The sequence below is a fragment of the Ruditapes philippinarum genome, unplaced genomic scaffold (assembly GCF_026571515.1).
Source record: "Ruditapes philippinarum isolate M1 unplaced genomic scaffold, ASM2657151v2 ctg5707_1_1_1_1, whole genome shotgun sequence".
NCBI lineage: Eukaryota > Metazoa > Mollusca > Bivalvia > Venerida > Veneridae > Ruditapes > Ruditapes philippinarum.
In genome coordinates this window covers 1-27,049 of record NW_026856250.1, presented here as the reverse complement: position 1 = coordinate 27,049, position 27,049 = coordinate 1, and the positions used below count along the sequence as shown (strand labels likewise).

Here is a 27,049-nt window from a genome sequence, read left to right as displayed (position 1 = left end):
ATTTTACGATCGTAATTTTGACTTAATTTGAAAATTTAACAGTGATTTAAAAACACTTCTGCGACAAGGAATTAGCCAGCCTGGTTTTTATGGCGAAGTGATTTACAAACTTCGAAAGATTTTGGGTCATTGTAATTTTTCTGCTGTTTGTTTTTTCTCTAAAATAATTAAACGTCTTATTAAAAGAGGTTATGTCCCATCTATTTTAAGACATAGTGCATGCTTAGTGTTCAACCCTTTTACAGTTGGACACTACGTTTTTCTCTTTTGATTACATCTGACGAACCAAATGGGATACTCTACATAATGGACAGTTCTTAAGGCTCTTTGTGACTGAAGTGCCTTAATGTTCGTCTTCTGCCTTGCTTCGCCGGGCCCTTGCAGGTGATTTTCTTGTTGCTCTGTCTTCCTTTAAGACATTAAGTACTTTTGTTATGGCCATTTAGTTTTCTTTTATATGTTTCTACATGATCATTTTGGTGTTTTACTTATTTCACCTTTTGTAACTATGACAACTGTAAGAATTTCAGTCGGCATGGATTCATTTTATTTACACGGTATCGTTTATAGGAACATAGTGGGGCTAAGTATGAGGTTTGGTGCACCATTAACCGGTTTAAAAACCCCAGTAGTACTTATGCCGCTGACCGTTCCAGGGCGGCGCCCCTTTGTGTTCCTGAGATGTATGTCTTGTTGTTTCAAACAGTTTAATGACACTTTTGTTTGTGTCCCTTGTTGTTTTTTCGTCTTCGGTAAGTACCTTCCTTTTACCCCTAGTTTTGCTTCTTTACTTCGCCCCCCCCCCCCTCTTCTAACTCCTTATGTAACATTTCAGTGATAAACCTGTACGTGCTCTCACTTGCACCCTTTCCTCTATTTGATTGGGGTCCTCCTAGATTCATTGGCGCTGGTTCTTGTTACTGAGTCGCGTGGGAGTTGCGTTTATTGAACGCCGTCTTTCCTTTTTGATCTTGTTTATCATATTTGTACACATTGTTCAAAATATGAACTAATCGGCAATTGGCTACGATTTATTACCATGAATAAAATATGAAAGAAAGGTCATGAACGAAAGGCCGCGATTAATGAACGCAACCCCCAACAAGACCGAGCAACACAGAACCCTAGGCAAGGAGCCAAAGGACAACAAATATAAACAGGGCAGGGCACGAGGCAACGCAAGGATTGGGTACGTCCAAGTCAAATTGTACTTTTTTCTGTTGAGTATTTAGGATGCTGTGAATAAGTAATCAATTAATAATTTATTTTCTATATAACCAGCATACTAATTAGTTATCAACAGGTTCAGATTTAATATCTGGAAAACCCTCGGAAGCACAGAAAATAAACTTTTTTAATATATACCTAAAATTTTCTCACCCTTTTTCACTTTTATCAGACTGATAAAAAAATTCTTTATGTTTTATATCTACTTTTTGTGTAAGTTCTACTAATTCAATATGTGTTTGGCATTGATAATATACTCTAATCTACAATCAATTAGTAATTTATTTTGCATATAAACAGCATGTTTATTCATTATCTACCAGCAGGTTCAGATTAAAAATCTGAAAATGGGTAATCCCTTTGAAGCGCTTAACAATTGACAGTTTTTGCTTGAAATATATACCGAAAATGTCAACATTCACATCCTCTTTTCTTTTCATCAGATTGACATAAAATTATCTTTTAATATATTTTATATACATTTTATGTTAGCTATGTTTAAAGGGGCTCCACTGAGGTTTTAAAGCCTAAAAACATAACATTTGAATTTCTTACATGAATGATCTGGGGCATCTTAAAGCAATGTATGCAAAAATAGTTAAGACATATACTTTGAAATAAATTGAAAATCGTAATTTTATGCTTTTCATAGCTCGATTTGAATGAAAAGCATTTAAGTGCTTTTCGTTTATGGGTCATATTTTACAATATTTTTATATATTTCATATTTTCATTGTATGATAGCTATAATTCAGTTCGCCATATTACATTAATCTTTTTTTTTTTCATGGCGTCGCTGCACTGTGATATTAAGTTATTATCAATCCATGCCGGCGATATTTAAATATCGTATTTATATTCAAACGAATAAACGCCGTAAAGGGTTGTCCTTTTCACTAAATGCGCAACGATTGGTCGATATTTTATACAATAAAGTCACGAGGAGGTATGCACGAGGTGGTATTTCTAAACCACTGTTGTCAAGGGAGATTGTATATCTTTATAATTGACGAGTTAATAGTGTTGCAGTATAAGTTCTTCGGAGAAAAGCCCTTTTGGGACAAAGGTTAAGGTGTTGTTGCCCTTTTGATGTTAGGATTATTGTGAAATTTTACCTAATGAAATTTTAAAAGTGTTGGAAAGAAGTTTTGCACTCCAACAGAGAACTCAGCCGAGGTTACACAGTATTTCAATTTTGCACGGGAAAATATTTATGAGAAGTTTGACTGTTTTATCATATTTGCAAATTGATCTTTGGTTGACTTTTAATATGTATTTTACCATTAAAAGATTGACTTTATCGTCAGGTATGTCAGTGAAGCGATTTCTTCGTTATCATATTTTACCAACTGATGTTTATCTACTTGATCTTATTTGTCGTTTGCCGGCCTTATTATATTTGCCATGAGTGTTTTGTCTACTTTATCATGATTGACATGAGAAGTTTCACTATTTAATGCTTTTTTCCATAAGATATTTGAATGCTTTATCATGTTTGCATGAGAAGTTTGACTACTCTTTCTTGTTTGACATGAATGATTCCCCTGCTGTAATTATCATATTTGCCATGAGAGGTTTGTGTACTTGCTCATGTTTGCCATAATTTGTCTACTTTATAATATTTCTACTGAAAGGTTTGCCTATTTATTCATGCTTGCAATTAGAGGTTTGACAACTTTATCATAGTTTACATGACAGGTTGGTCTTCTTTATCATGTTTTAAATGAGAGGTTTGACTGCTTTATCGTCTTTGCAATGATATGTTTGGCTGGTTTGTCACCTTTGCCATGAGAGATTTGACTGCATTATCATGTTTGCCATGAGATGGTTGGATGCTGTATCTTGTTTACCATGAGAGGTTGTTTTACTTCATCATGTTTGCCATCAGAGGTTTGCTTGCTTTTTTATATTTCCTTGAGATGTATTTCTACATTATTATGTTTGCCATGAGAGGTTTGACTTCTGTAACATATTAACTATGAGAGGCTTATCTAACATTTTTATGTTTGCCATGAGAAGTTTGTCTACTTTATCAGTGTGTCATGAGAGGTTTGTCTTTTTCATCATGTTTGTCATGAGAGGCTTGTTGTTTTATTTTGTTTGTCATGAGAGTTTTTGGTGCTTTATCATGTTTTTTCATGAGAGGTTTGACTGTTTTATCATCTTTGTCATGAGACGTTTGACTTTTGTACCATAATTGCGACTTCTATCATGTTTGCTATGAGAAAATTGACTGCGTTATAATGTTTGCCATGGGATGTGTGACTTCTGTTTCATGTATGACATGATAAATTTTACTTTTTTATCATGTTTGTCATGAGAGGTGTGGCTGCTTTATCACGATTGCCATGAGAGTTGTGACTTCTTTTTCATGTTTGCCATGATAGATGTTACTTTTGTATCATGTTTGCCATAAGAGGTTTAACATCTGTATCATGTCTATAATTAGAGGTTTGTCTATTTGATCAATTTGCTTTGAGAGGTTTGACTGCTTTATCGTTTTTGCCATGAGAGGTTTGACGTTTGACTTCTGTATCATTTTCACTTTGAGATGTTTGGCCATTTATCATATTTACCTAGGAGTGTATGTCCACTTTAACATAATTGCCATGGTTGGTTTTACTGTTTTAACGTATTTGGGAAGTGATGTTTAATTACTGTCAAACCCCAAACTGTAGATTTGCCTACTTTTTACTACATTTCATAGTTGCCAAGGGAAATTTTGACAAATGTTTATATCACTAAAATTATTTATTTTGTCAACCATTTACTATTCTTTATTACGTAGAATTAATTGAACGCAAATCACATATTAAGTCGAGGTTTGATGTGAAGAAAATATTAATGATTTATAGTTAGAGTCAATGATTCTCATGCCTTTGCAAAAAAAAATAGAAACAAAACATGCAGGATATGTTTTCTTAAGCAATTACTTAAAAAAATAAAATATTATTTATAAAACCCCTACAACAAAACATGATTAATTTATTGATTATTATAAGTTACCTTATTTTTAAACGAAAACCCTCATTTTATTTTAATATATATAATCAGGGCTTTTGAAGAAAAAATAATGAACATGTCTATACGTACATTTTAAAAGAAATAGTGTTCTTTCTGGCACTCTCAATTTTGTTACTTCTTGTAATTCAACATGTATGTGCTATATACTGTTTCTTAACGAGTCAATTATCTTAGGTCATTATTTAGTTTCAATTTGATTTTCTAAGTTTTAACATAAATTTGTTATTCCGATGAAATGAGTTGATTGTAAAAATACATTATTCTAAACACCACAACAGACATAAGTTTCTAGTATTCCAACATTAATAAAAGATTAGATGTAAAATTTACAAAGCAATCAAAAACTTGCATTTAGGTCGCAGTTCTATATAACATGAATCACGATTTTATTCAACACATTTTCCACAAAATAGATCCCTTGTAGTATTAAAATACTTGAGTATACGTAAATATTTACATAGTGTTGGTATTGGCCAATTAAAGACACAGGCCCTCAGATGAGCAAAGATGTTTTAATAAAAATCAAACTTGAGATAAATGATCTAATAGTTTAGGAAATGGATAATAATAATTCAATATTCAAGTAATAATTTACATCTTATGTGCGATTAATGACTGATTTTCTGTATGTATAACCATATTTCTACTGCTTTACTAACAAAGTTAGGGCTATTTCTGCATATTTTGACCTCTTTTCGGTAATTTACGTGGGGGTTGCAAGTGTCATTGATAATGTGTACATTGCTTCCTATAGGTCACTTCTCAAAATTATACTTTTAGATACACTCTTCTCAAAATATATCCCTTGTAGTATTAAATTGCTGGAGGGTTGTAAAGATTTACACTGTTGGTATTGAACAATTTGGGAAAGTGTGTATGAGGAAGACACATGTTTCGGGCGTGTATTATCAATGAAGTTCCATTTAAGTAGAACATTACTATTTGATCAGGAATAACAGAGCCAACCCCAAGCACCTGTAAGCCTGCTCTGCGTTTAGGACTAACAGTGAAATATTATTTTGTGTTCATGGGAACTGATCCTACCAAGGACATTCTTTATTATTTTTAAACTTCTAATCTATAATCCTTGTTTTCAGTGTTTTGGTATTCAACATCCTCATTACTCTGATTTACTACTTTGCTTACATGTTTATTTCTAATTCATACGAAATCTCATTGATAACACACATCATCAGATTAAAGTTTCTGAAAAATGTCACTTATCGTCGTTGGAGGTCTCCACGCAAGGAATTACAAAAAGGCATATACTATAATATAAATCTTAGCATTAGGGTTCATGAAATCAAGAGATAGTTGTCTTCACCGTACATCTTAGTTTTAATGGTTGTTATACTTCTAAATCAAACCGTCTCATAAGGTCTCAACGAGCCTGTAGTCCATCAGAATAAGTAGCACAATCATGAATCTTTCTCATTGTTCACTTCAGTACAATGCTTTGATATATCAGAACAAACAATAATAAGTAATTCAGAGTTTCTATTTGTGTCTATTTCTCCCGGCTGGTAGTTATCACATGCATCAAAGTTTGGTTTTAACGTTTGATTTTAGCCTTAGCCTAGTTCGTTTCCGTTTATCTGTGAGCAAAGGAGGAACACAACGCACATGAATATAAGGTTTTCGCGTAATATATTTAATACCTTCGAATAAATGCGTAAAATATCAGCATCTTTTGCATATATATGGTTAACCTTCATCAATCAATGGTGTTGATGGTGTGACATATCCAAGTGACTAGATTCAATCATTTATACCCGGTCAACGCCTGCTATATGCCAAAACTAATACAGAATAAATAACACATGATAACAAAAGGACGAAAGAAGACATCAAAAAGGGAGGCTACGGGGCACGCCATCCGTCAAGTTATTGTCAGGTTGCCTAATTATATAGAATTGACATACTCTTTTTTATGTATGAAACTCGAAGCCAGTTTGTAGGCTCCTGTGGGTTAAACAGTATTTACAGGAAGAAACATTAGCTCTTTTGTTCAGGACGATTTCTACATATGTTTCAATTCAAAATTTAATAACTGTTTAGCATATTCTTAGCATTTTTTAATGGTAATACTTCCAAACTTTAATACACCTTAACATATTCGTTCAATATTGTCTCTCGAACCGAGACAAATTTCTACTACGTTCGTTATATTTGAAAAAAGCTTGTTAAAGAAAGAAACGGCCAAGAATACGTTGTGTTTACGCAAATAAAGCTTAGTTAATAAAGAGTGTGTACTCTGTGTTTGGAGAAAGCTTAATTAAAAAGGTAATTGCTATGACTGTTTTTCTTTGAAAAAATATGAAACAAAAGATTAAGGAAAAAGTTGCAAAGTTTTGATGATGAAGATTTAAAGAACATTTTAAGAAGAAAGCAAATGTAACTAATGGGTTATATATTTACAGATTTGAATACATGTTTGGACAATATATATTTATATTTCGGTCGGTTTTTCTTCAAAGAGATAATAAATGAGCATTAATATCTAAATAATTGGTGCTTCTTTTTGTTTGAACAAAGTACATGGACCAATAACATGTCTGTGTTTAAAATCGCGAGAAATGTTTTGCGAATACGAACATTTAAAGGATAATATTATTTTTTGTAAGTAAATCGATCAAATAGACAATAAACTTGATCAGTCCGCTGAAATACAAAACCTTAGATCGCTCAGAGGAAGTATAATATATGCTTACCTTTCCTTTAATGAATCTGAGTTTTGCAAACACTCTAATTTGTACACGTATAAAATCACTACAAATGGCACGTGATTGAAAATTTTAAACTCTTGTTTTGTACACTTATCTATGTACGTTTGCTTTGTAACTTTATCATTTCGAATACAGTGTAGCACTACAGAATTATGTCGATAATCGTCAAACGTTTATAACTTAACCAAACGGGTTATTTGTGATTTTTTTAAGATACGCTCACTATATTAAAGTATATGAAATATATTATGTATTTATTACAGCATATTTTCTGGCGCTTTTTGGTGTCTTTGTTGTTGTAAAAAGTACGTGTCTTGACAAGTAAAATGAAATATAAAGATTCAAAACCAGCAACCTTTTCTGTTATTCAAAAATACTAAATCATGCATGAAGTGCGTGAAACCGCTAATACATATAAAAATATACTATTTGTAAGATACAATGTTTTTAACATATTTCAACAACTTATATTGTGCGAAAATATGGCTATTAAACGAAGGCACTAAGCTGAAGAACAAAGAAAGTTGTATGAAAAAGAACATGCTATGATTGTGTTAAATATTAACAAAAATAATACACATATTAAGACAAAAAAAATTCTTGTTCTGTATGCATGATCTTAAAACTTCTTTAGAACATATATACACTGAAACCGCCCATTATCGTATTTATACAAGTACTTAGACGCAAAAAATACCATTACTTTGTAATCGTTCGTGGAATTTTCCTCAAATAAGTATTTATTTTTTGCAATAGCATTATTCTTCTGTTAATAAAACACTTATCTAGATCAAGAAACACAAACCCCTTGATCACGCAGAAGATGTTTGATATAATTACCTTTACTTTAATAAATTTTGGCTTTAGAATTATGGAAGTTTATACATGGGTTTACAATACACTTGACACTTTACTATAAATGTATTAAATATTCTTATCCAGTGAACGTACGTACTGCAACTTTGAAAAATACTTCCACGAATAAAGCTATTTTTATGATCATATAATTTTTTGCTACGTTAATAGATCAACAAGAAGGTAAACTATATATTGCGAGTGTAATACATATCCCTAGATCACGCAGGGGAAGTTTGACACATGTATCATTACTTGAATAAATTTGGGCTTTAGGTATATAGTTTATACGCGTGTATATATTTAGTGCAATTGGCACTTGATTATATTCAAGTTAAATAATCTTATCCAGTGAACATACGTTTTGCACATTTTCCTTTTTACTAAGACACGTGAAAGCTATGTTTAGCACCATTGCTTTATAACTGTAAAAGTATTGGTCAAAATGTTATAAATTTATCGAGTTAAATTAACCACTTTGTTATAGTGGACATACGAAGACATAATGCTCACATATTAGATAGATGCAAATTTGTAAGAACAAATATCAATATAATCAATTAATACACTTTGACATGTTCAATTAAGATTTGTTTTGTTTTGTGCCAACGATCAAATGTTCAGATAAATTTAAAATTCTGTTAAAAAAGGTGTTTCTCGATATATAGGAAACAGATACCTAGCATAATAACTTCTTTTATTCCTAGGCAATTTTCAAAGAACATGTTATATTATAAGAATAATATATGTTTTATAATCGTGAGGCAATTGACAGAGTAGTAGTCTAAGTGGATACCGGTATAACATAAACGAAATTCCATGCTTATTTTATCTGAAAATAAATCAGAGTTTCTGAAGAAATTAAATATAAAATACAAGAAACATATTGAAAGAAGTTGTTATCTCAAAAATATAAATTATTTAACTCCAATCGTCTTTACAATAATGACCATTATTTGAAAACATTGCAATTGAAAGAAGTGTTGCACGTTTTAAAGATTTTAAATATTTATGTATCAAACTGGGAATTATTTAACATGTCTTGTCGTAAAACAACACATTGTAGCACGCTCACAAAGACTTATACATGTTTACTTAAGTAAATCAGAGTTAAGGCACAAGTAATAAATAGAACCAATTGACAATATTATTACCTTAAGTCTATTACGAAAATAATATGATCAGTTTTTTTTAAGTTTTCAATAGTGTTCGAAAAAGTTTCTGAAATTATTTAATGTTTTCCATCGATTGATTAAAACATTATTTCGTTCGCTTAAGTATTGCCTCTAATTAATATACTAGTACACATGATAGATACAAAGAAGTATTAGCAAACAATGCTAGAAATCATTGCCGTTCAGACGAGTTTTTAAACAAAAGCCGTGTAATGAAAAAAAAGTTAGTATCTCTTCTCTAAATATCATTTAGCCCGCAGGACTTTAAATACTGGTTGCAAGTTTTGTACATGAAGATATAATTTACATTTAAGATATAGATAACTCGACAAAATGTCGAGTAATGTACCCCGTAGGCGCCCCTTTCTTAGTTTGTGGTATTAAATTTTCCATTCGTTCTGGATGGCTTGGCATACTAAACAAGCGGTGTCAGGTAAGTGATGTGTTTAAAAAGTGAACTAATTGAAGTTAATTTATTTAGGCGTATAAAGTACTTTTTATATAAAGAAACTCGCATCCTTTTTATAATGCATACATTCTTACTATTTTGATTATCATTGTAATATATGGAGGAAAGAAAACAAAAAAATGTGCCGAATATACAAAATACAAACCCTAATTTGCAAAAGTATTCTAAACCACGATCAGAAAATTTATATACAAATTTAAAAAAATGCCTATCACGAAAAGATGTATTATTCACACCGTTGTTCAAATATATAAAGCACTGAATATAATATGCCCCTTCAATATATATCCGAGACTTACAATATCTAATAATCAAAAGTATAATTTAAGATCGATATCTCACAAAAATTTGATTTCGTCTTACAAACCACGTACTAATCATTTTTAATGATGTATTCAAATTTAATGCCATGGTGATTTGGAATTCTATACCACTGAGGAATGTGGAAGAAGTAAACAACAAATCGTCAATATTTAAAAATAGTTTCAAAAAATTCTTATTTAATCAAACTTTTAAACACCCTAAAGGAGCGCGTTACCCCTGCACCACGGGGAAGTTATACGAAGTAAGCCCGAATAAAATAAATGATTCTAAATTTAGAATTTCCATTTCGGGTTTATAATCCTTATTAATTTTGAAGTATTTTGTTCACAATAAACCTGTTGTTTAACACTGATGTAAATAATTTAGCGAAACTCTCCCCAAATTAGCCCGACATATATATACAGTAGAACTACGGTAAGTCGAAGTTGGAGGGACTTGCGTAAAAACTTCGACACATCGGGACTTCGACTCATGAATCGGTCTGAATTTCATGACAAAATTTCAACCCGTGACTAGCCTTTTTTATAAGATCTATTACGTAACCTACTTCATGTTTTCTTTCATTCATTAATCTGATACTTTACATTATACAATGATAAATATGACATGTTAAGTAATTTTTCACGGCTAATGATTTGGACTCCCTGTTGACGCATACAATGAAGTTACAAAAGGCGTAACAATACGAAAGGGCAATAACTTAACCAGTTTGTAGTAAATATTTCGCGTGTGATTATCACGCGACACCGGGTCACGGAAGTACTCAAATGATAGTTCTTACTGTTTACATATAGATCTACTTTCAAATACCGCTACGGCAATTAAAATAGAAATGATTAAAGCATTTTTTCACACTTTTACACGCATACAAAGGCTGTTTGAACATGCGGCTGTGTTATTAACACCTGTCACTAAAGTTGATCGGAAATCGTCTTCGCGGCAAGAAAAGGTGTGAAAATGTCTCGAGATCAAAGGTGTCAAAATAACTGAAGAACTTCGACTTATTTGTGGTAAATTGTACTAGATTTATTCTATACAGACCGCGGAAAAAACTTCGACACATCGAAAAACTCGACACATAAAATCTCGACTCATAGATAGGTTTTTTTAAGGAATATATAAGGGAAAAATCCGGGACTTTCGTTTTACTTCGACACATCGAGAAAATCGACTAATCGAAGTTAGACTCTTAGAAGTTCTACTGTATATATATTCCACTATTTAACAGTCATATTTATTTGTGTAAAACGCTCTGAAGTTTTCGGTAATTGACATCGCTAAAAATAGCATTTTGTTTACATGGATTCAATAATCGGGTGTAGAAATTGATTATCGATCGTCGTCTGCCCTAAATTCGTCCGTGTCCTAGAGTCAACATAACATCCTTACTTTATTTTTCAGAGAGTCTAATACCAAATGTTCATTTAGGCAATAGGGGGCGTTTAATTACGATCACAAAATCCGAAGCTTAACGAAAACGCCAAGCAATTTTTAGCTCAACCTTTTTAAAAAAAAAGTAGAGGTATTGTTATAGTCCTGGCGGCGTTGCCGTTGCCGTCCACAAACATGTATGTGGATCATAACGTTTTTAGTTCTTGGTGTCTTGTCTTTATACTTGGCCACAACAACCCTTGGGACAAGACCTTTAAGTAGATTACACTAACCTTGACCTTCATCCATAAATGACCTTTACATTTAAGGTCAAAAGTCCAAATTTTGCTTGTTCTTGCTATTATTGGCTGTAACTATGTTATTTTTGAATGGATTGTCTTCAAATTTGAACATAATAATCTTCAAGGATAGCCCTTTAAAAAACCAGACAGATCTTGACCTTCATTCATAAATGACCTTGACTTTGATGGTCAAATTATTGAATTTTTTCTTCTAGTGGGTGTCTTCCAGGTTTGTTAAAATATAAGCTCTGGGATAAAAATTGGCCCTGTCACAATTAGGTCATTGTTTTCCCCTTTATGTGTATATAGTAAAAACATAAAAAATCTTTTAAAAACCCCAAATAGATAGAGCTTAAATATTTAGCAAGAAACATCTTCTTATGGGTAAAACCAAGTTTGGTCAAATAAAAGTCCTTGGATATTTTTTTTTAAGTTTGCCTTATATGTGTATAGTAATATAGTAACTTAAAAACTCGTATAAAAAGTTTTTTCCTTATATGTGTATATTAATTTGAACTTAAAGACTCTTATTAAAAGGGTTAAACCCAAAGAGCTAGAGTTTAGATACTAAGCATGAAACATCTTCTTGTGAGTGTCTTCCAAGTTTGTTCAAATAAAAGCCTTGGGATCAAAATTGGCCCCTTTGAGGGAAGGGGGGGTACTTTTTTCTATAGATATGTCTATAGTATAAACTTAGAAAATCTTCATATAAAATCCCCAAAGAGCTAGAGCTTAGATATTTATCATGAAACATCTTCTAATGGGTGTCTACCAAGTTTGTTCAAATAAAAGCCCCTGGTTTTAAATTGGCCTTGGCCCAGGGGCCTATATATAGGTGAGTGATTTCAGGGCCATCATGGCCCTCTTGTTTTAACCTTGCCCAGATATTTACGATCAAGATGCGGTCTCAAGATTGCAGCTAAATGGCAATCATACAACAAAATCTATTTTTGGACAATTTTTTGAGTTTACAACCCCTTTTCTTGAACAAACCTAAAATGTTCCTAAATGCTTTGAATGTTTAGCTTTCTTTTTGTCCCAACAATTTAATGTTTTACACCAATTTTTAGCTCGACGTTTTTTTTTTTGAATGATGAATCTCGGATCAAAAGACAGTTCAAAGTATAATGATAATTGATTTAGATCTATCGGATTTTTATTTTACCAAATGATTTTCAAATTGAAAATTAAATTGTTTCGTATACAAATGTATATAATTATTTCATTTTTCGCACAAAGACATAAGTTTTTTCTGAAGCGAAATACAGCTACCATACAGTAGTTTCCTTTTAGTAGCCACGTTATTGTCTTAGACCTGTCCTTTTGACAGGGCACCTATTTCCGTTATGTTTCGAGTTGATTTTCGTCATTTCCACAGGTACTTGAAACAAACTATTAGTAATGTTCCATATGGGCTATATACTATAGTAATTTCTAGACTTTTTGATAATTAGTGAAAGTATCAATTCTAAAATGTGTATTTATTATCGATCAACAAAGAAAATCAATGATACGTCGATATCACTTCTATCGATGACAGATCTACCTGCAATATTTCACAGTGATCAACAGTGATGATATACCGCAGCGCAAATTTCACCCGATTACTTGATAACAGAAAATCAAAAATGTAGCAGGGATGTTGCCGTGACAATCCACCGTAAAATATCAAGTGCACGACTTTGTAAAGTTAGCAATCTATATCTATACAGTTATGGAAAGAGAAACTATAAATGAAATTATTATGAAGAGTTGCTTCTCTTATTTCTTTTATTTCTGTAAATCATGCTATAATTCGAAGAAAAAAACAGGAATATGTTCGAGAGAGCCAACCTATCCACGTTTCTACCTAATATCCTCAACTTCCCTATCCTTGAGGGAAACCGTCACTTTAATATCACCAGCTCAACCACGCCTTTTATCAACCTTTCACTGACAAGATTTACGAGAAATTTGTTAGTCAAGTGTAAGATCAAAAATATTATTCATCGTACACTCAGAAGTTATATGACTGCTGGCATCCACGATCAATGAACTTTTGGTGTTAACGAGGGAAATATTCAATCTACTCTGAATCAAACAAATTCTATTTTTATATTATATGTTAGAAAACTTTAATAAACATTTAGCCTAATACTAAAGAAAAGACGTGCCAATTGATAATATAAACGTACTCATTTCACGCACTTCCATTAATTAGTAATTCTATAACACCACCTAAAGCATGTATGAAATGATGTATCTATTATATTAATTAGATCGAACGTAAAGAAATTTGATGATTTGCTGCTAATGTGCTCAAATTAATATCTAACTACTCTGTTATATGACATTCTAACAAACAATCTCAGATGAGCATATCTGCTAATTGGCCCTCTAGGATTGTACATGCCTTTTTTGTTAGTAAAGATTCATTCCCTTACAGGGACCAGCTGTAAGGCATACAGTTTGTGATCATTCATAGTTTTCATTCATAGTCATATGGATTTTCTTTTATTCTTACAAATTGTTTTAATTCTTGTTCTTTCAGAAATCAAATGCCACAAATGAGATACATTAAAAAACAAAATACCGCAGATTAGGCTCTAGCTTTTATTAAGAAGACTGCCATTTTTGATACATAGGAACAATCAGCACACATATTATTACCAAATACAACAAACATACCTCAACCAAACGTACCATGTGCTCTTAGATAAAAACGCTCCACCAGATCAGTCCCTTATCAAAGGATATTCCCTCAGCAACATAATGTACTTTGTTTTCAAAAATAAGAACCCTGTCCAACAACGTATTCTCCTCTATACAGCATTATCAAGATCATGCATCAATGCCACCAGCACCTTTTGGAAAAAACGAGTATGTCCAACTGCAGTCACAGACCGTGGGACGTTTGCAATTTTATCAATGTCACGTTACAAGTACAATACATCAGTACTCAACACTAAGCCTGCGTTCATATACAAAATAACAAATACTCATAGCTCTACATTGGATGCTAATGTTATCGGACAAACTTTTTCAAGGTAATAGATTGTACTATATTATTATGATATATTAAATTTAGAAATTAACGCGCACGCCTCCTTTCATGCTTATTTTCATAAATTCTTGATAATGTATTTAATGTACAATATTAGAAATCAACTAAAAAAATTCATTAACATTCAATGCACTAAACAAGTAATTACAAAAAATTGGTCAATAAATGCATAAGTACCTTACTCCATTGTACCCAGTTAGAAATTCTGGAAATACTTGACAATCTCCATTTATTCATACAGTAATAATATTACTGTCTTGAATCTTAACTTTTTCAAATATATTATTTTTCTTCCAGTTTATTTTTATTGAAAATTTACTCATTCGAGCATGTCAGCTCTTATACTTTACTGAATATTTAAATATTAGTCTGTTATTGAACTATTAAATAAACGTATTTTCACAATGCACTTAAACACTTATTCTCAATTACAGGAATTGTGGTAGTCTTATTTGCGACACTGTATTTATATGCATGTGTATTATTGGTTTCGTATATCAGGCATCTATCGAAACAAGATTTTTCATTCTAGCAATATGGAATTAGAGGAGAGCAAGGCTAATTGTTTTATTGATGATATGATAGCTGTCCTGCAAGATGGTAAGGTACTTTTACATCGACAAGATGCACAACAAGCTGTCAGGAAACTTCAAGATGTAAGTGACCATAATTAGTTATAAGTTTGAAATCATAATCTAAAATAAGCACATTATACTAAATCACATAGAAAAAAGTGCTCGAAGTGGTTAATTTATACCACCACTACAAAATGTGTGTGTGTGTGGGTGGGGGGGGGCTATAATGGATTCCCTTTGTCGCCTTGGTCGGTCCATCTGTCCGTCTCCATTATTGTGTCCGCTCTATATATCCTATACCAATTGAAGGATTTCTTCAAACTTAGCTCAAAAGTTCAGCTCAACAAAGGGTTGTGCAAAACCCATGTTGCCCATGTGTCAGCTCAAGGTCAAGGTCACAATTGAAGGTCAAATATCAAACAATCAAATATTACACAGTGTGTCGTGTCCACTATAGTTCTACACTAATTGAAAGATTTTCTTCAATCTTGGCTCAAATGTTCACCTCAACAAGGTAATGTGCAGAACCCATTTTACCCTTTGCCGGCTTAAGGTCAAGGTCACACTTGGAAGGTCAAAAATTTACTTAGAAAATATTCTTATATTTTAACATGTACTTGAATATTTCTTAAACTAGAAAAGGTATTTGCTTGAAAATTGAAATGTATATAAAGTGTCACAATTTAGATATGCAGGTCAAGTTTCATAACTCTGTAATGTATTTTGATGTATCCGCTCTATAAACTCGATACTAATGGAAGGATTTTCTTCAAACTTGACTCAAATGTTCACCCCAACTGGGCAATGTGCAGAACCTATCTTACCCTTATGCCAGCTTAAGGTCAAGGCCACACTGACGGTTAAAAGTTGACTTAGAAAATTTTCTGAAATTTTAATGTACTTGAATATTTCTAAAACTAATTAGAACAGATAATCATTGAAATTGTCAAATATGTACGAAGTGTCGCAAGTAAGATATGCAGGTCAAGTTTCAGAACTAAAAAAGTGTGGGGTTGGGATAACTTTGTATTGTATTTTGACAAAGTTAAGTCATTTTTATGTCTTTAGATTTATTAGTCCCCTACCAGTTTAACAGGAGGGGACTTTAGGTTTACCCTCTGTCCGTCTGTCTGTCTGTCAGTCTGTCTGTCCAAAAAAAACTGGATCCCGTGATAACGCAAAGAGTACTGAAAATATTTTTATAAAACTTGATATATGGATAGATGGCAGTATGGAGATTATGCAGGTTTTTTCTTTTCTTCCTATATTGAAAATTCTGGTTGCTATGGCAACAAATAGACTGAATTTCAAAATTTCTGATTTGAATTTTTATGCTTTTTCACTGTAAGTTCTTTATTTTTTAAGGTGTTTACTTCAAACTTTAAATATAAGTTTCTGGTCATCAATCACATCATATGTGACAAGGTTTACATATCTGGCACAAAAATTATCAGAATTACCTCCCTGAACTTAGAATTTTTATGATAAAAAATGTTGTCTTTTTTAAATTACTTCTTTATTTCTTTGTGTATCTACTTCAAACTTCATATATATGTTTCTTATTATCACTCTACATTTGTGAGAAGGTTAAATACTCTAGCAAGACTATTTGTAGAATTATACCCCCCTTGAACTTAGATTTTTTTTCGAGAAATTGGTATTTTTTACTCCAACTTCTTCATTCCTTATAGGATTTACTTTAAAATCCCACATCAAAATAATATGACAAGGTTTATAAATCTAGATCCATATTTTCAGAATTATCTCCTCCTTAAACTTTGAATTTTTCTTATTCATTCTTTTACTTTCTTATTTCTTCATGGACTTTCTTCTTTGTTACTTACTATACATTATAGTTAATGCTATATTTGAAACTTGTTATTTTCTTACTTATCTTCTTTGTGACAAGAAATGGTATCTTTAAACTTAAAGTAAAACTCACATCAATGTTCATAAAACTGGCATCGTTATTTCAAGAGTTATCTCCTCTTTAATTTTTTTTTATCAAAATATGTTATATTTTGGTAACAGGGATGTTTAAAAAAGTAACTTAAGAGTCTCCTTCAGTCTGTCTGTCTGTCTGTCTGTTCATAAAAACTGTTTCATGAGATCACTTTTAAAGATTTTTTCCAACAAATTTACTTAAAATAGAGAAAAGTTGAAACATTATTTATTCTTATTCATCCTGAGAAAATTGGACCTTTTGATTATCTGTTGTATAATTATAAGGCAGGGGAAACTTAACACATTACTGTGATATAGACAAACTTAGAACTCAAAGGTTTAAGTTCATTCATGTCATTCATTCAGTGGTAAAATTGAATGGCCAATGGCCGATCAGAATGTTGCTGGGGTTCTAACCGGTAGGGGACTTATGGGTTGCTTGCAATACTATGATAATTGCTTGTTTACTATAATATTTTTTAAACCAGAACAGATATTTACTTGAAACTTAAATTTGATATGAATGGTAACAAGTGAGCTCACGGAAATTCTTCCATTCCATTGAATTATGACACAAGTTATGCCCCTTTTTTGGCTTAGAAAATGTTCTGATATAACTATTAATACTTAAATGTTTCTGAAACTAGAACAGATATTCACTCAAACTTAATCATATATGAAGGGTCACATGCAAAGTTTTTCCACTCTTAATTACATTTTGACATAATTATGCAATTTTCTTAACTTCACTGCTTTTGTTTGGAAAAATGGAAGGTTATTTGTAACTGTTTTGAACATGATTTGACAATATATATTAAATTTTATACAATTACCTGTACAATTTGTCTTTTTTCTCCAGAGATAATTTCTTTATGTATATATATATTTGTGCCACTAAAGTTATTCTCTTAAAGGGACTCCATTGAGGTTTTTTGTCATGACGAGACTGGAATTTTTTTTTTTAGATTAATGCTCAGTTTGATGTAGGTCTAGATCAGTTCTTAACTTGTGTGCAAAATTTTAGATCATTTGCTCTCTTGGTTTATCCAAGATAATTATTCAAGTAGCGAAAAATGACCCAAAATTAAAAAGCGTTTAAACGCTTTTCACTCGAATCATATCAAAAATGTCACAAAAATATGCTTTTCAATTCATTTCTGAGTAAATTTCTTAATTATTTTTTCATGTCTTCCTGTGTTACGTGCCCCAGCTGATCTGTGTAAAAATAAATTTTATGATTTTAGGCTTTTGATCCTCAGTGGAGTTCCTTTAACCTCCTTTCCAAGTCATCTCCTGTCAAGAACATTGGTGGTGGTATGAATCGCATTCAGCAATAGTTCTAGTTCATTTTAGTCAAATTTAAATTACAACTGCCTTAAGTTAACATATCTTGATGAAATCAAATATAATTTATAAATACCTTCGAAATGTAAATATCAAAAATACAGATCTAAGCTTGTTAGTAATAGGTAAGAAAAAAAAATGTGAAGAAAATAGATAAATCTGGCAATCAAATGACTATACCACACATCCTGCCTTAAAAGAAGATTTTAGAAGCCCTCAGAAAAAGTATTAGAGTTAAAATAAAAAAAAACAATTGAGATAATTTTGAAATCTGACCTTGTATATAATATGTTGTATAGCAGAGTAAATATTTTAAATCACATAGCTACATTTTTATGCTCCCCGAAAAATTTCGGGGGAGCATATAGTCGTCTCGTTGTCCGTACGTCCGTCCGTCCGTACGTACGTGTACGCACGTACGAATTCGTGTCCGGCCCATAACTTTGTTATTTGAAGTCGGATTTTAAAACTATATCACAGAAATGATCACCATATAGAGACGACGTGTCGCGCGCAACATTTTGGTCGCTACCTTGAATGTCAAGGTCACAGCATGACCTTGCAGCAAAATCGTGTCCGGTCCATAACTTCATTATTTGAAGTCGGATTTTAAAACTATTTCACACAAATGATCACCATATTGAGACAATGTGTTTCGCGCAACATTTGGGTTGCTACCTTGAAGGTCAAGGTCACAGTATGACCTTGCAGCAAAATCGTGTCCGGCCCATTACTTTGTTATTTTTGGTCGGATTCGTAAACTTTTTCACACAAATGATCACCATATTGAGACGATGTGTCGCGCGCATTATTTGAGTTGCTACCTTGAAGGTCAAGGTCACAGCATGACCTTGCAGCAAAAGTGTGTCAGATCCATTACTTTGCTATTTGAAGTCGGATTTTAAAAATATTTCACAGAAATGATCACCATATTGAGGCGATGTGTCGCGTGCAACATCTGGGTTGCTTCCTTGAAGTTCAAAGTCACAGCATGACCTTGCAGCAAAATCGTCTCCGGTCCATAACTTCGTTATTTGAAGTCGGATTTTAAAAATATTTCACAGAAATGATCACCATATTGAGACGATGTGTCGCGTGCAACATCTGGGTTGCTTCCTTGAAGTTCAAAGTCACAGCATGACCTTGCAGCAAAATCGTCTCCGGTCCATAACTTCGTTATTTGAAGTCGGATTTTAAAAATATTTCACAGAAATGATCACCATATTGAGACGATGTGTCGTGCGCAATATTTGGGTAGCTACCTTGAAAGTCAAGGTCACAGCATGACCTTGCAGCAAAATCGTGTCCGGCCCATTACATTGTTATTTTTGGTCGGATTCTTAACCTTTTTACAGAAATGATCACCATATTGAGACGAAGTGTCGCGGGCAACATTTTGGTCGCTACCTTGAAGGTCAAAGTCACAGCATGACCTTGCAGCAAAATCGTGTCTGGTCCATAACTTTGTTATTTGAAGTCGGATTTTAAAAATATTTCACAGAAATGATCACCATATTGAGACGCAGGCTCCGGAACATTTACGTCTCCACCTTGAAAGTCAAGGTCACAGCATGACCTTGCAGCGAAAAGCGTGTCGGGCCCATAACTTTGTTTCTGGAAGTCGGATTTAACAACTATTTCACAGAGATGATCACCATATTGAATCGACATGCCGCATGCAACATTTTGGTCCCTACCTTGAAGGTCAAGGTCATGTCATGACCTTGCAGCAAAGTCATGTCCGGCGCATTACTTCGTTATTTGAAGTCGGATTTTACAACTATTTCACAAAAATGATCACAATATTGAGACAATGTGTTGTGCACAATATTTGGGTTGTTTTTACACTTTGAACTTTGTCTGTGGCATAACTCTGACACAACAAGAGGTATACCTTCCTGTGTCCAAAACCAAATCGGGGAGCATCACCCGGTTCAACCGGCTCTTGTTTATGATATAAAATTAAATATAGGCCTAACTGATTTATTTTCATCAGCTGAAGAAAAAGGACTTCATCATTACAACTGAAGACTTTGAAGATATTCTGAGGCAAATCAAAGATGAAATGGCAAAAGTTTTGAAATCAACAGAAAATGCTGCAACTAAGTCTGAAGAAGAATATGAGGACCTGAAAAATAAATTAACTGAACTTAAGGCACAGATGTCGGAAGCTGAGAAAAAACATTTAGAACTGAAAAATAAATTTACTGTTCTTGAGACAGAGCAAAAAGAGGTAGAATGTGTTTCTATTGTTTGTTGCCAGTTAATATATCGGTTACCATACATGTTGATACAATTGTACATGCATAACTGTTTGTTTATGGTTAATATACCGTTTCATGTACAGTACAGATAACGAGGAATGTGCAAATTCCTGCGAGTAACGAGTAATTACAAAAAGCGTGACTACGAGTGAATTATAAATTTCTTGTACACAAAGAGTGACTCCGCGTCGATAACGAGTGACAATTAAGTCCGCAGGACTCCGTGAATCTCCGAGTCAAAAAGAGTGACTCCGAGTAAATAAGACTGATTTGGTATGCTTTATTTATTTATTAATATAATGCTCTACCTCTAAACTAAAATCCTTGAACGCATGTATCATTCAAAATAATGTTGTCGAAAATTCTTCGTTGATGTAAAGTATCACAAGTGAAAACGAAAGTAGACACACTAATGATTCATTAATATCAAAAGGGAAGAATAACCGATGATTTCCCGCAATTCCCGTGTCACACAGTGTCAAAAACCTATTTAATTTAGTATTCTAAAATAATAAAATATAGATGAGCTTCATTTTTGCATTGTTTATAAAAATTAATAATCATTATGTAAGCAAAAAAAAGAGAATTTAAGAACACGGCAAAACAACCACGTGCCTTAGTAGGTCGATTAATTCCATTGACATACTATCGTAAGGGATATTATACTTTGTACCAGAATTGAATTCAGAATTACATTTTCTTTAAGACAGTTTAAAAAGATCTTTTCAGTGAAATACATCTGCCTTGGAAAGGAAAGTAAATTTCTGAACAAGGTAATTTTATACTTTTAAGTCAGGCTTTTAGATAAATTTATACGAGTTACATAAATGATACCAAAATGCTTTCCATGTGAAGTACATGTACGTCTCCTTTTAATTGTTGGTTGATAATACGAGATATAAAGTATATAGTTCCATTGTAACAATGTACTAGCCAAATCAGATTTTTTTGATGTGCACTTGTTATCAATGATTAGAATATTATGAAGATCGAAACTCATTTTCGAAATTGAAAAAAAAAACACAAGCTGAAATAAATTACAATGTAATCGTTGGCACGTATCGGTATTTGATGCATTTAGAAACATTTACATCTAAGAAAATACGATGGTGTATAATAAATAAACATACAAAAAATGTAGAAATTTCATAAATTTTTAATTCATAAATTCATAGATTATTTTCGTCAAAAGGAAGTTGTAGGTTTTTTTCTTGAGGAACTTCGCAGTGATTTAGTAGGACAAGAAAGACATTTAAAGATTAATGAAGTTTATATAATCTGAATTATTCTTATTTCATAAAGAAGTATACAAAAAAGTTGGGCCGTTATTATATGGAATTTTTTTTAATCGTTTTTTGTTTTTGAATTTTTCAGGTTCCTGTGGTTATTGCTACTGACCTTATTAATTGGGATAAAAATAAACTTGATAACTGATGACACTGACACGGTAATTCTCGCTCGGAGTCTTACGCTGTTATTTTCGTCTCGGAGTCGCTCTCATCACACGTTTCTCACGCGGAGTCACTCGTTTTTATGGACAAATACTCTCGGGGAGTTGCGAGTGGATTCCTCGATCCTCCGAGGATTTTGCACATTCCTCGTTATCTGGACTGTATTACTGACTGCCTCCGTGGTCGAGGGGTAAAATTAGATGACTTCTAATCCAATTTCCTCTCTGGCGTGGGTTTGATCCCTGGGAGATACTTTGGTAGTTAAGCGCAGAGGAAGGTAGTCTAGTACTGGTGTAACTCTCCAGGAACGATGGTTAGGAAACTACCCGCCTATATGACTGAAATACTGTTGGGAAAAGGCGTAAAATGAAACAAACAAGCAAACAAAAACATGTATTACTATTTGTTTCCGGTTGATATACTTGGTCATGTATTACTGTTTGTTTCTGGTTGATATACTGGTACATAACTGTTTGTTTCCGGTTGATATACTGGTACATGTGTAACTACATAATGTATTTGTTTTAGTTATTAATATACCAGTACATGTTGTTATGTTTCTTTCCATCTGATATACTTGGTGAGGTGTTACTGTTTGTTTCAGTTGATATACCGGTACATGTATTACTGTTTGTTTCCAGTTGATATATTTGGTCATGTGTTACTGTTTGTTTCGATTGAAATACCGGGACATGTACATGTATTACTGTTTGTTTCCGGTTGATATACCAGTACATGTATTAATGTTTGTTTCTGGTTAATGAAAAGGTACATGTATTACTGGTTGTTTCTGGTTAATATACTGGTACATGTATTACTGTTTGTTTCCGGTTGATAAACTACTGTTTGTTTCTGGTTGATTTACTGGTTCATGTATTACTGTTTGTTTCTGATTGATGAAAAGGTACAGGTATTACTGTTTGTTTCTGGTTGTTATACCAGTACATGTTATAAATAATGGTTGTATGATAAACCAGTATTATTAGCTTGTCAAGGCACACAATAAGGTTAGCAAGCTTTGTAATTTCATGATGGCAGTTGTACCCATCTTATAAGCTTAACTATTATATTAAGCTTGTCACTATCTCGGTTAAGTTTTTAGTTTACCTGTCACAAAGTGACATGGTGAGCTTTTGTGATCGCTTTTCGTCCGGCATCCGTTGGGACGTAAACTTTTACTTTAAACAACATCTCATAATCCACTGAGCCCATTTCATCCAAACTTCACAGATATGTTCCTTTGGATGTCAACTTTAGAAATTGCTCAAATAATTTAATTCCAAGCAGAACTCTTGTTGCCATGGCAACAGAAAGAAAAAACTTATCTTGTTTTAGAAAACTGAAAGAGCTAGAGCTTAAATATTTGGTATGATACATCATCTAGTCAGTGTCTACCAAGTTTGTTCAAATAAATGCCCTTGGGTCAAAATTGGTCCTGCCCTGGGGCATTTATTTGAACAAACTTGTATAAGTACGAACTTTAAAAATCTTCTTTAAAAAAAAACAAAATAGCTAGAGCTTAGATATTAAACATGAAACCTCTTCTAGTGGGTGTTTATCAAGTTTGTTCAAATAAAATCCCTGGGTTAAAAATTGGCCCCGCCTTAGGGGGTCATTGATTTTCCTGAATCGTATCATGTTAAAACTTAAAATCTTCCTTTAAAAATCAAAATAGCTAGATCTTAGATATTAAGCATGAAACATCTTCTAGTGAGTGTCAACCAAGTTTGTTCAAATAAAAACCTTAGGTTAAATTTGCCCTGCCCCAGGACGTCATTGTTTTTCCCTTTATGTATATAGTAAAAACTAAAAAAAAATCTTCTCTCAAAAAAAACTAAAAGAGCTAGAGCTAAGATATTTAGCATGAAACATGTTCTAATGGGTTTCTACCAAGTTTGTTCAAATAAATGCCCTGGGGTCAAAATTGGCCTCCGCCCCAGGGTTCATTGATTTTCTTTAAATGTGTATAGTAAAAAACTTAAAAAATCTTCTTTTAAAAACCCAAAGAGCTAGAGTTTAGATACTAAGCATGAAATATCTCCTAGTGAGTGTCTACGAAGTTTGTTCAAATAAAAGCCCTGGGGTCAAAATCTTAGACCGCATCATAATAATTGACCTAGAGTCATACAATTGACAAAACAGTGGAGTATGGGCGAAACAGTGGAGTATGGGGACACCCGTGTCCTATATGGACGCATTTCTAGTTTTCTTTAATTTTCTGTTACATTTTAGAAAAAGGAAAACAGGTTGAGTTTTGCCCCTGCCTAGCAGTGGCTCTTGTTGCGTTATTGCACTTTGTTAATTTTCTTACTAAATAATCTTGTCCAGAGCATAACTGGGTCACTATAAGGTTGATTGACTCCACATTCGGTATGTAAGCTTTTTGAATTGACCTGAAGTGCATTGCATAAGAATCCATCACAAAGTTTGATCTGTCAGTGAAATTTTTTTCCATTGTATTTGTATTTTTGATATCTAGTCTATAAAGAATATAATGGGTAAAAAAATCAGGACTTTCAACACATCCAGAAAATCAACTTATAGAAGTTTGGGACGCTGTATATTATACATGTACAAACCGACTGAAAATACAAATATTACTTTATACAATAAACATTTTTGAAAATTTAATGAATAAAACACAATTATTTGTATTTTATTTTATGTTGTAGGAGATAAAAAGACTCAAAGTAGAAGGCTCTCCTCAACAAAAACAGTTAGAATTTGAAAAGGCTAAATCAGGTATGCTACAAATGTATATAGAATATGAAAAGGCTTAATCAGGTATGTTATGTAGAATGTGAAAAGGCTAAATCTTGTATGTTATATAGAATGTGTAAAGGCTAAATCTGGTATGTGATATAAATATGAAAAGGCTAAATCAGGTACTACTAAGTTATATAGAATATGAAAAGGCGAGATTAGGTATGTTATATAGAATATGAAAAGGCAAGATCAGGTATGTAACTGTATTCCTAGAAAAGATTCTGCGCGTTTTAAGTTAGCGCTTTTCGCAGTAGGCATAATTTAGCCGCGAATATGTCACTTATAACAAATCCGCGAACATTTTTAGCTTCAACCAAATAAAAACATAAAGGTGCAGAATATTTATTATAATCTGCTTTCACAATGACAGATAAACAGAGGTACGTACTATAGAACTGTGTCAAGAGTTATGTATGTATGTTATAGATACCTGTTTGGACCCTGAAGAAAATAAATTGTCAATTATAAGTAATTATCATGCTTATTGACGTTATTCGGTAGTAACGGCGTATACAAAAGCGTACATTGAATGGCTTGGATTTTATTTGCTTGGAGTAGGTGTAATCCTTTGTTAAAAGAAAAATAGCGATCAATTGTTACATTGATAAGCAGCTGTTACATTACTATAATGAAAGCGATATAATGTAAACTCCGATACTGAGCAAAAATTGAAGATAAAGTCAGTTATGATTCCAATGAGAACAAGAAAAGCATTGATGCAAAGCATCAAAGGGCGACACCAAAAGAATTTGATCCAGGTTTGCACCTAAATACTTAACAAAAGATGTGTACTTTATAACAGTGCCATTACATAAGACCTGGAGGCTAGGCCCAGTTTCCTTTAAAAATATACTATTAACTTAAAGTATATTTTAAAGGGGGTCATTATTTACATTTTATTTTGGTTTTTGACACTTTTAAGATACACACAGGTTTTTTTATCAATCTGGTCATATTTTTTCTTCCCAGGTCTGATACTCGTGCCTGTGCATATAATTAAAGCTTATTGCTTAGGGTCGCAGACATGTCATTGACATATATAAGACATAAAAGAGGACCTAAAATGAACATCAGTGGGACACTATAGATACTCAGAGCAGTAGCAGAATGAGGACCAGCCACATCCACCAGCTGCTGTCTATCAGAGATAAGACTTAAACCATGTAAGAATGTCATTACATATGGCGGATGCTTGAAGTTTCATGAAGAAGAAGAAAAAGAACTTCTTCATGTGCAGTATAGTGTGATCAACTGTATGAAATGCCCTTTGTAGATCTAAAAGTATCATGCAATACTGCCTTTGTCCATTTCAAATTTAATGCAATCTGTTACATGAATCAAACATTTGTTAGTTGAAAAACCACTTCTTAAACTGCCTGACCATGACTCGAACCCATGACTTTCAGAAGACCAACTGAGCTATCCGGCCGGCTACACATTTTCTCTTTAATAATGAAACAGTTCTAAACCACAACATATTTCCCCACTATATTGATTTGTGTCCTTGAATTTCTTATGTTTACAGAGCATAGTGAATTGAACTCATGCTTATATGCAGTCACAGGATGAGAAATACTTTGAGCTTGACCAGAACTCGAACCGTTGACCCACAGACTAATGTACCGCAGCTGTAGCGATTAAGCTATCTGGCCGCTTACACATTTTCTCCCCTAAATAGTGAACAGTTCTAAACCGTGACAGATACTTTTAGATTTTTAAATTAACAGATAATTAATTCTTACTTAATAAATAAGAAAAAAATGTACATACTCATAGTCTTATTTAAAATAACAATTTTTATATCATTGTATGATTATTTTTACTAGAAAGGGCTGAGACAGTTATTGGTTGTGCCATTATTTATAACAGGTCAATTTGAAAGTGATCATAACTGTGCTAATACATGTACAATATATATTTTTTGTACAGATAAAAAACTAACCTTTTTTCTATGATAAAAAATTTTATGAAGGCTGATTTGTATTTTGCATCAAGGGCACCGGGCGAAAACCATGGAAAATGCCAACAAACGAAACCACTTTGTGGTAGATTGTATTTTCATGTTTTCATCTGGCGCCGGGTTACTTTTTGTTACTATGTTGGGTTTTTCATGTGGCACAAATCACCCACTATAAATTTAGTGCACAAATTTATTCAAGGTCAAGTAACAATCCACTCTATGTAATGTA

At 32.7% G+C, this 27,049-nt stretch overlaps 1 protein-coding gene across 2 annotated transcripts; it reads left to right on the top strand.

Moving 5' to 3' along the window:
• The first annotated feature begins 15,028 nt into the window (after positions 1 to 15,028).
• LOC132745963 (kinesin-like protein KIF20B) lies at positions 15,029 to 25,647 on the top strand. 2 transcript variants are annotated; one of them, XM_060734998.1, is made up of 3 exons: positions 15,029 to 15,172; positions 20,376 to 20,612; positions 24,767 to 25,647. In XM_060734998.1, exons 1-3 carry the CDS (start codon positions 15,053 to 15,055, stop codon positions 24,872 to 24,874), a joined length of 465 nt encoding a protein of 154 aa, XP_060590981.1. In that variant the 5' UTR covers positions 15,029 to 15,052; the 3' UTR covers positions 24,875 to 25,647. The 2 variants fall into 2 exon arrangements, with proteins under 2 accessions (XP_060590981.1, XP_060590980.1); XM_060734997.1 differs by lacking the exon at positions 24,767 to 25,647 and having other exon boundaries at positions 20,376 to 23,473.
• The last annotated feature ends 1,402 nt before the right edge of the window (positions 25,648 to 27,049 follow it).